The 10,931-nt window shown below is 39.4% G+C and overlaps 1 protein-coding gene across 1 annotated transcript; it reads right to left on the reverse strand.

Moving 5' to 3' along the window:
• Window positions 1-2,418: 2,418 nt before the first annotated feature.
• Window positions 2,419-5,390, reverse strand: LOC104423513 (protein NRT1/ PTR FAMILY 2.7). The gene is made up of 4 exons (XM_010035997.3): window positions 5,226-5,390; window positions 4,902-5,119; window positions 3,975-4,513; window positions 2,419-3,439 (listed from the first exon to the last, which is right to left on the reverse strand). Exons 1-4 carry the CDS (start codon window positions 5,344-5,346, stop codon window positions 2,593-2,595), a joined length of 1,725 nt encoding a protein of 574 aa, XP_010034299.2. The 5' UTR covers window positions 5,347-5,390; the 3' UTR covers window positions 2,419-2,592.
• Window positions 5,391-10,931: the final 5,541 nt, after the last annotated feature.

The raw sequence follows: 10,931 nt of genomic DNA on the forward strand, positions 1-10,931 counted from the left end.
TGTTCAACTCAACCAAGTCGGACTCTCATATCTAGTCTAGCGAAAGACAAATGCTCAACACTCAATGAATAGAACAAGGAAATAAATTAGATACCGGCCTTACGTGGTTCGGTTGATGGAACCTACTTCACGAGCAAAGCAACACATATTTCATTACAAATCAAGCAACGTCACAAAGATTATAATCATATCTTGAATCATTGAAACACCCTTAGTATTCCCTAATATTGAATTATTCCAAATAGATACAAGGTTTCAATCTCACAAATGAATCTACAAATCTTATCATAGGATTTATTGCTTGAAGATCCATTTCTTGGATGACATTCATGGAAAAGACCTACTTCTTATGACTATAATATTTGGATCAAAAATAGGAAACCCTTCTAGGAAACCTACTCTAATCAACTAGTCAAACTCAAATTCAGGGTGTGTTTGTTTTACGGAAAAAGTAACGTTTTTGGAAAATGTTTTCCGGAAAACCATTTTCCAGAAAAATAGTTTGTTTTTCTTTGTTTGGTGATACGTGACTGAAAGTATTTTTTTGTGTTTGGATCGCATTTGAAAAATGATCTAACAATTGACAATAGCGTGCCTCTTACTTCCAAATTAATTTGTTGAGTCTATGTTACTTTATAAACGAATTTTTTTCGATCAGTTTAGTAAATTTAGAATTTGAACCTGCAAAATGAAAAGGAAACTTGAATTTATAGACGTATTTTTTATTTTCTTAAAAATGGACATGATTTCCGATTACAAGAGCAAGTCAAAACGATCTCATTAATCGCTTCAATACATTTGGCTTTCTTCATATGGATGCGCCTCTCGTGTGGCTCTTTGCAAGTTATCCATAATTGCGCATGGACACCACGAAGGATCATACCCAGAATTTATGTCCTGTAGATAAGGAAATTGATCAAGTCTCCATGGACACACATAACTATTGCTCTGCAACATCCCCACGGAGGGTCCTCATGAGTTTTTCTTCACAAATTCAAATTCGAGACATATTCTCAACTTGTGCAGATGTTGAAATTTTGTCGCTTGTTATTAAAACCACTTCACCATTTTCTCAGTTTTGCTTCTTTAACTAAATCTCTGACGTGTCTTCTCTTGGATATTACACATACAACATCATCATTTTTTACCGGCTTAAACATTTTATGATTAATGTCGGACTTCATGTGCGATGAGTGGTCGATAAATAAATAACTCCTGAGGGATATTATTCGAGACATGCGTTGCCGTTCTAATGGTTAATACGCTCTCACATCAAAACGCTCTCACATCAAAAGGCTCAACTTTTACAAAGTGTACCGCTGAGCGACATTACTTTATAATGAACGGTTGAGAAATCAATTATTTCCGAGAGAGAGGCATTGCGTTGCTCATCTATTGGTTGAGATGCTCCCACATCAACATGCTGAACTTTTACACGTTGTACTGCGGAGAGATATCACTTCACGACGATTGTTCGATGATTCAATTCGCAATGAATGGATAAGAAATTAAGGATTCGTGAAAGATATTATTCGAGGCATTGCACTGCTGGCCAGAAGTTGCGATGCTTCCCATCAAAATGCTCGACTTTCACATACCGTACAAGCAAAAGGCATGCGCAAGGAACATGGAACATGGATTAGAACCATTATCATGAAGATAAGACGATGGCATCTAAATTGGATTCGATTACACTTTGGTATCCAAATTAAATGATGACCAAAGAAAGAGGGGGGGGGACTTGATATGATATTCCATGGCTCATTTCGTGCAGATATCAACTAATTTGGTGACTAGAATAATATGATATACTGTGAATGAATTGGGACACATGAAGATCCCATTCACCTATTCAATCAGAAATTTGTCACGAAATTCATACATGAATTAGCCTTTGATTATTAGCTTGATTATTTAGAATAAGTTTTTCAATGCTTAGAGTCATTCAGGAAGAACTGGGAGACATTGTTGTTAATTCCCAGAAAGTATTCATTAAGTCATGCCTTTAGATAAATCTCAATTAGCTCTTTCACATCATCCTTTTCCTATAGGAAAAATTATCTAGAGAGTCCTAAACTTATTATATGATAGTTAATTTAGTCTTAAACTTTTTAATTAAGCTAAATCTCAGTTAATTCTCTCTTTATGTATTTTTTTTTTTTTTTTTTACATTTTAACCAATAAAATCAGAAGTTTGCATATGGCAAATATGTTATATATGGAGAATAAATTTGAAACATTTTCTTTCTTTTTTCATGTTTTGAATTTTAAAATCAGTAAGAGACAAAAAAATTTGGAGATTAGAAATCGATAAGCCAACGCGGATGTCGTTATAAAGTTAATCTAAGTGTCTTGTCACATGACAATCACATAAACAAAATCAAGTGTCACGTGATGGGCAAATAAGCGAACATCCTCTCACAGCTTCAGCTTTAATTTTATATATCAGATAGAACGAACACGTTCTTTTATTGAAAAGTTCTTCAATTAAAAAGCGGGCATTCAAATTAACAACACTTTTCTGTCAAAGTAGACATGAAGTACGCGTAGACTAATCCAAGCATGCATGGACAAACGCATTCGGGACCTCAATTATTTTTCACCAGCATCATCAGTCATCGGAAGACTCGAACTAGAACTCTCGTCTTTTCCCTTGTACAATGTTGCGCATACGAGATAATACCCAAAATTCACCATCCCAGCTCCAGCAAGCAACCAATACATACGATCCAACCTCCCATTGTTCAAGTTCTCCGGCAACCACCCGGTGCTCCTCCGAACCAGATCGACCAACACGGTGCTCAAATAAAATGAAATCCCAATTATCGCTGAGACCATCGCAGTGGCACTGTTGCTTAAGTTCACTGGGAATTCTCGGAAGTACAACGACACTTGCCCTGGAAAATGGAATGCTTCTCCGATTCCGACTAGAATCAACTGAGGGGATAGCCACAGTGCAGACATTGGGACTGTGGGAGTGTCGACATTGTGGAGATGGGCTGTCCTTAGCCTGAATGACTCGATTAGTGCCGCTACAATCAAGCTGAGCACACTCAGGAGATGTCCTACACCAATCCTGAGAAATACCGTTGGAGGCAGACCAGTAATCTTTTTCCACAGAGGGAATGTGGATCGAAAGTGATCAATCAAAGCAAGAGAGACTGAAGCGGAGATCATGATCATGACAAGGAATGAACTGGCTGGGATCATGAAATGGGGTCCTAAGTGGCGATCCATGGTTAGGGCTTGGAGGACTATCATGCTGGTTTGGACAGCGATTGGGGTGCTCAAGAAGATGGCGGATGACCACAGTGGTAACATTTTGATCACACATTTTAGGTCCTCCACTTGTTGCACTGAGCATAGCCTCCAAGGTTCGGCAATTGAGTTGTCAGACTTGGTGTCTCCATCAATTTTCACAGCGGCACGATTCAAGAACCTGAGAAAGAGAAAAAGAATCGACTCCCATCACTTTTAATTTGAATTACTTGTAAAGCCTGGTTTCACTGCTCAATATTCATTCGCATCCGCTAATGAATGAGGATAGTGAAACGAGCATACGAGCATCGCTTGATGTTCTTATACAAAAGGACGTGCATGTTTATTGGGCTATTCCTATATATCCAGCTTTCTTCTTGTTTTTTATATAATGACCAAGAAGTCCAAGTTCGACCTTAGCTGGCTCGAGTCTAAGCCTAGGTGGCTGGTTCAGATCTCAGATTGTTGGCACTTGATAGATGGTCAATCAAGCTGGTGCCGTGAGCAAAATTTACCCACCCATTTTTTTTCCTTAACCACTAAATTAACTGAATCAATTATGCCTAAGCATCTTGATTGTTGGTCCTATTTATTAGGAAAGATAAAAAAAAATTCATCAATGAATGCCATGTATATTCTTGTGTCATTTAGGCGAAGAAGCCAGTGAACAATTTATGTATGAACAGTATTAATTACGCATTGTTGTTTGTAGGTACCTGAAGTTCTTTTTAGGCGGTATGTCCACCTCCTTATTCCGTTCATGTTGGCCGTAATAGAACTCATCAGTATTCAGAGGGAGCTGAAGCTTTCGTTTCCTAAAGCTAGCAACGACAACACGAGCCAAGCTCAGTAATGGACTCCCCTGAGGGGTCTCATGGCAATAATACCGATTTCCCGCAACGAAAACAGCGAGCCCAATCAGGTTCGCAGCAACAGATAACCAAAATCCCAAGGCCCAGCTCACATTGTCCTCAATATACACGATCAGCGTGCTGCTTAGGGCGTAAGTGGCGTATGCTGCAAAGAAGAACCAGTTGAAGAAAGTCGATTGATCCTTGTGGCTTTCAAACTGGTTCGCACCAAATGTTGCTGTGGTGAACCTGACTCCGGATGCTCCAAGTGTTGCTAGAACTACCCCTGTGTAGAGCACAAAGAATTGGAGGAACGATGGGGCTTTGCATGAGCTTGATTTGTTTCCACACGGCTCGGGTCTCAACGAATTAAGCGTCGCTGTTAAGGATAAAAGAACTATACCCTGCAAGTGGCAAGTTGGCCAAAAGAAAATGCTATTGATCAGTAATGAGCAAACCCACTTTGATAATTCATTGAGACGAGATTTTTAGGAGGACTTTTCTACAAGAGATCCCTAGAGGTATGTGCTCCACTTATATCAGTGTCTCCGACGTTGAAAATGAGCAAAGATTGCTTAGGAGGCAGGTTGTTACAGTTACTGAGAATTCCTTTCTTATCCATTTCGTTTTTAGTGCTCTTGATCAGTTCACTATCAAAACCATGTGATAATCTACAAACTCTTAAGTATTATTTTACTTGCAATTAGCCCACTATTATCAAACACCGTCTAATTTAGCAATTAAAAGAGAAGCCGTCAACAGCAAGATTGTGAGGTTGGGATGCTATCATACCATTGAGGCTACGAAGGAAGAAATAGAGGCGACCAAGAAGCATCCTAGGACGGAGTCGGCTATGACTGCGCCAAGGATCGGGAGGAGGGAGACACAGCCATTGATCACGTTGTAAATCTGCGCTGCATCAATTTGGTTCACATTGAACTCTTTGATTAAGTACAAAATGAAGTTCGTCATCCATCCAGTTCCACCCATGGTCCACAAGGCCGCCGAGCCTAGTTCATCATGGCAGACACGTTTCAGACGTTCATACGAATAAAGCTAGTTTTAGTCACACAGAGAGAGAGAGAGAGAGAGAGAGAGAGAGAGAGAGAGAGAGACCTATGATGAATGGGAATGTAATCCAACCGGGTCGTCTACTCTCAGCGTTGCAGAGTTTTAGTTCGGCCTCTCCGTTGTTGCCTGTGACGCATTTGGCTTTGCTTGAGCCTGACCTTTCCATCCTTAGCTCTTGAGTGAACTTGTTTGGTAATGGGAGGGGCTCTGTGTTTACTTATAGTGGAGATGGCGTGCCCATATTGGTGTCAACAGCTACTCCCACCATGAGCAAAGGTATTATTTCTGAGAGGATAGTTCACACCGTGGGAAAATCTACATCCCACATTCGAACCACGTGACCTCAAAAGCCCATCCAGACACTGTGCGTTTGCTATAAGTGTAGGCCCAAGAGAATAGTGCGTACAGGAGTGGTGACGCATCATTTTTACACTAATCCACTCAACAAGCGACACGTGTCATATTTAGCCCCACCCGTCAAAGAATTTGACCTTAGCATGTCTACCTCCTTTCTCTCTCTTCATTCATTCAATGTGCCATGAGAAGGTCCCACCCGCACCGCAAAAAAGTGGCACTCTCTCTCTCGCTTCTTTCCTATACCCTCTTTTTCTGTCTGGCTCATGCTGCTTTGACTTCAATCCTAAAACCACCGAGAAAAACTCCCTCGCGTTGGTTTTCTTGTAATTTCGTCCTCCGTTATCTCCAGTCTCCGACCACCCGTCTATCTCTAGTTATCATCTTCGGCCAGTTAGGTTTTCATTTTCCTCTAATCCTTGCATATGCTCAAGGTCTGAATTCCTATTCCCATTACTCAAGTTTGATTCGTAGTTTTGCTCTGTCCACGGTTATCAACGCGCTTTAGGTTTTGCCTTAGGGGGCTTCCATGGTTTCCACCATGACCAAACTCTCGCTCTCGCTCTCTAACGCTCTCTCATCCCTAGAAGAAAATATTGCATAGGAAAGAAGAGAGAGAGAGAAAGAGAGAGAGAGTGCTTCGTTCTTTGCAGTGCAAGTGGGCAAAGTAATGATAGTGATGAATAAGCAAATAGTTTAAGTGATCGAACATGGACCAACAATTTCAACATCAACAAGATCTCTTGTTCAAGCAGTTGGAGAAGAACAACCACCAGCTCCACCTGCTCTTACAGGTGACTATATCTAGAGAAGACTTGCACTAAAAACTAATGCCGAGTATTTATTATACTATGCATTGTCTTTATTTGAAATTTAAGAGTATTTCTTCTTGTATGACACTTAGATCTTAAAGAAAATTGGAATCAGCTTCAAAGTTACTTTTGAAGGAATCAATGAAGAAAGGGAAATGAAGTTGAACATCTTGCTTGATGATTTTGAGACATTTAAAATGGAGCCAAATGAAGACATCAAAGACATGTCTATGCATTACAACGACATCGTGCATGGACTTGCTGAACATGGCAAGATCTACACAAATGAAGAACATGCAAGCAGTTCTTCGAGCACTACCAAAATAATGGGTTCATGTGAAGACATCCCCAAAAGAAATATGGAATAAAATCTACTCCAATGTTAATTTACATCCCGAAAAAATAGTGTTCTTAACTTAGTGAGTATGCAAAATAGAACATCGTCCCTTTTGAATATTGGCTGTTACACTTCTATCCTCTCAAGCGGAAATTTTCACTCAAAGGTGAAAAATGTTTGAAGCTCGGAGCTTGAAGTAATGTTGGTCGCATCTCACAAGGTTTGATGCTCTTCACCAACGCGCATCGATCTGACTTATTCTATTACTTCAATTATTGACTAAGAAAAGAAGTTGAGCTTGATTTCAATCAATCGCTCCGACTGAGTGCTCTTTTACTTATATCGATCCTTGTGTCAATCGAATCCTCGCCTAGGTGATTCATGTTTGCATCGATTGATACGATGACTAAGGACATCTTATGCATGCATGAGAAAAGACATATTGTTGGAAATTAATCCAAGAAAGCACACTGTTTGTTGCAATCAAAACATGAAAGTAAAGAAGATGATAACAACTTTATAATTTCATTCCCTTTACAAATCTTGGAAAAGAAGAAAATAAGATATAACATAAAATTGGAGGTGAGGTACGGATAACCGAATCTCCTTAAGGCGATTAGTTCCTGCCAAAGGTGCCCCGCAAATTCACGAACTATGCCTTCCAAGATACAACACCTCGAACCCGTTTGGATTAGCACTATGCAAACGGGACTCTGTCAAACCGTTCAATTGAACCAGCACACTCAGGAAAAACAGAAGAGTAGAAAAAAGTATTAGAGCCTTTTTGGAATCGAGTCGGAAAAACCAAAAAGCCAAAAAACCCTTATGAAGCTCTATGCTCATATCTATTTATAGAGCTTTTTTTTAGTTCATGTACTAAAGAGATACATGAATTAAATAGACGCGTGTATCCATGAGATTCATGAATAAAAAGATACGTGAATCCAAGAGATTCATGTATTCAAAGATACGTGAATTCAAGAGATTCATGAACTCAATAAATACATGAATCTAGGAAATTCATGAATTCAATAGATACGTGAATATAAAAGTATAGGAAATTCATGAATCCAAAAAGAGATACATGAACAGAAAAAACATATCTTAATTTATTGGCATTCGTTGATCCATTAACCATAATTATAATCATAATTATAACACATGTGTCATGTGTTCACGTGGATGAACCGAATGGGAGTGCGCGTTATCATGTTTCTCATCGCCAATGATGATGTCCGTAGGCAGAAACCACACCGTGGAGCAGAGATTAGGTCGTGCAGCATTTTCCTTCTGTTGTTGTAATGTCCATCTTTCAAATCAACTTCATGATTTGGACTTTGACCTTGGTGCACACTCCAGAGGAGGGACACAGCATGGAACTCATTTAAAAATAACAGGCTAAAGGGGTGTCGACCCGCCTCCAAGAATTTTCTGGAGTATTTTCACACGGAGAAAGGCAATAGGTAGAGCAATACAACATAATTTGACATCAGGGTGCACTACAGCCAAAAATTTTGTTTGTCATTTCATCAACATTTTGGAAGCTTAAACCATATGACGGATGGTCATAAAAAATAAAAATAAAAACCATATGATGGATGGAGATTACAAACCTATAAGGCACACCATAACCATGTAATTAAGCAAACACTTTGGTTAGATGTGAAGGGATCGGCACTGCAGGATATCGATCTTACCTTTCTATCATGGTTTGATAACTTGATAGATCTGGAAGATATTTAGGTTGTAACCAGAGCTCAAATGTCCACAACATGAGGTAGAGATGGATCGATATGTATATATACATATGGCTTTTGATACAATTGACAATTTTTTTTCCTTTTGGAGGAAATCCCATGACGACTGTACAATATATCCGGTTATTAGCGTGAATTACAAAATGTTTTGTTGTGCGTTAATAAGAATCTTAAATGCATTCTTGACTAGCCTTTCAAACTCTTATGGGCTTGCTCAAAAAAAAAAAAAAAAAAAAAACTCTTATGGGCTAACAAATACATATATAAAAAATGAAACTGCCTTGTTTCTTAGAAACTTTTCTTGTAACTTGATAAATTCTCTAAGAGCATTCATAAACAAAACCATTGAGGAAAAAAATTGGGCGTGATTAGGGTTCTTTGGTTTTGATATGACAAATTTATTTACTTTCAAAGCCCCCAAACTAGCCGTAGCAACAAACTGCACTAATCGTTTTAAAGATACAAGGAAATATAGCATGATCTGCATATCATATGGACCAAACCCATTTTGATCGTTAGTAATATGAGCCCACAAATTGATCCCCATGATTAATGTCAAGATGTTTTAGTCCACATAGTGTACGAATCGTAGTTTATCCATTTGTCTTCCAGGACAATTATTAATTTACAGAATATTTTTTGTCATTTTGATCGTTTTCACTGTTTGGAAAAATATATGAAAAATGTGTTCATTATTAACAAGAATCTATGCTTTGACACTTTTTATTGACGATGAAACATTTTATATTAACTCATTTCTTAAGAGAATAAAAGATCAAAGTTAGAGAAATCTCTTTTAAATTATTAATTTTCTGCGAAATGAAAATGTGGTTTCTTTTCCCTCTATTAGTTTTGAATTTGTTTAAGATAAATACTAATGTGAGAGGCAGGCAAAATACAACTAAACGACACTATTTCTCTGAGTTAGACGTGAAATATACATAGACTAATCCTCAGACTAACGCATTCGAACATCATTTTTGTTCACCATCAACTTCAGTCATTCCAGATTCGAACTCCAAATAGCCATCCCGACCCCAGCACACAACCAATACATGCAATCTGACTTCCCATTGTTCAAATTCTTCGGCAACCATCCGGTGCTCCTCCAGACCAGATCAACGAACAGGGTACTCAAATAATACAAAATCCCCAATGATCGCCTTGACCATCGCAGTTGCGCTCTTCCTAAGTTCGCTGGAGCAGAAGTACAAAGAAATGTCGCGGAAGATGAAACGCTTCATCCATACGTACCAGAATCAGATGAGGAAATTGCCACAGCGTAGACATTTCACCTGTGGAGCTGTTGACATTTTTTAGCCTTAGTGATTCAACTATTGCTGATACAGTCATCCCAGGCTCGCTAAGATGATGACCTTCACCAATTCTGGGAAACACTGTTGGAGGTAAACTGGTCAGCTTTTGCCACAGCGGAAATAGGAAGCGAAAGCGATTGATCAAAGCAAGAGAGACCAAGGCAGAGATCATGATCGTGTCGAGGTCTGAACCGGCAGGGATCGTGAAATGGGGTCCTAAGCGGCAGTCCTTGGAGGGCCTTGACGGCTGTCATGCTGTTTTGGACAGCGATTGGGGTGCTGAGGAATATGACACTGGACTACAGTTGTAAATGTTGATCACCGTGTTTTCCCCCACTTGTTGCACCGCGCATAGCCTCCAAGGTTTCGGATCAACATCTCGTTGAACTTGGCGTTGCCAACTGTTTCCCCAGCAGCGTGGTTGAAGAATCTGTGAAAGGGATAGAATGGGCTCGCATCACGGTTTAAAATAGTGCATTTCCTTTGACATCTTATGCCATGATGGCTGCATTTTCCCGATCAGTATCGCATCATATCCATGAGATGCTCTCATGTGAAATGACTTGCGCACATTTATTGATATTTTGTGTGCAGCCAGCTTTCTTTGTTTTTTAAGGAAGAAGTCCAAAGTTTGTACTTAGCTAGGTAAACATCAGAACGCCTCACGGGCTATGCAAAATTCGAGTCTAAGTCAAGGTGAGTTGCTCAAATATCGGATTGTTTGCTCTTGATGGACGAGGAGTTAATATTAGTGTCGCTTGCCTATTCTACACACGTATCTCTGTTCTTTAAACCTCTAAACAAACCTAATTAGATCATGTCTAGCTACCGTGATTGTCGGTTCAGTCTTATCTATCTGGGAAGACATAACATTCATCCGTCAATGCCATGTATATTGTTGCATCATGTAGTGGAGATGTCTTATCAAACATTTCATTTTATGTAGAAATAGTTCTTCCACCTCTAGCTTGTACGTACCTGAAGTTCTTTTTTGGTACGTCCACCTCCCTGTTCTGTCCAAGTTGGCTGTACTAGTGCCCGTCCATGTCGGCTGTAATAGCACTCATCACTACACAGTGGGAGCGGGAGCTTCCATTTTCGAAGACTAGCGACGAGAACACGACCTAAGTTCAGTGGCGACAATACCAGTTTCCCACGTGGAAGGTTCAGACCAG

The sequence above is a fragment of the Eucalyptus grandis genome, chromosome 10 (assembly GCF_016545825.1).
Source record: "Eucalyptus grandis isolate ANBG69807.140 chromosome 10, ASM1654582v1, whole genome shotgun sequence".
Lineage (NCBI taxonomy): Eukaryota > Viridiplantae > Streptophyta > Magnoliopsida > Myrtales > Myrtaceae > Eucalyptus > Eucalyptus grandis.

What these genes read in the sequence shown, in the direction of transcription:
- LOC104423513 (XM_010035997.3), bottom strand. Translation starts at nt 5,346, where the DNA reads ATGGAAAGGTCAGGCTCAAGCAAAGCCAAATGCGTCACAGGCAACAAC. An exon ending in TACATTCCCATTCATCATAG is followed by an intron (nt 5,120 to 5,225) that starts GTCTCTCTCTCT and finishes ATGATGAACTAG; the next exon opens with GCTCGGCGGCCTTGTGGACC. An exon ending in CCGCCTAAAAAGAACTTCAG is followed by an intron (nt 3,440 to 3,974) that starts GTACCTACAAAC and finishes TCTCTTTCTCAG; the next exon opens with GTTCTTGAATCGTGCCGCTG.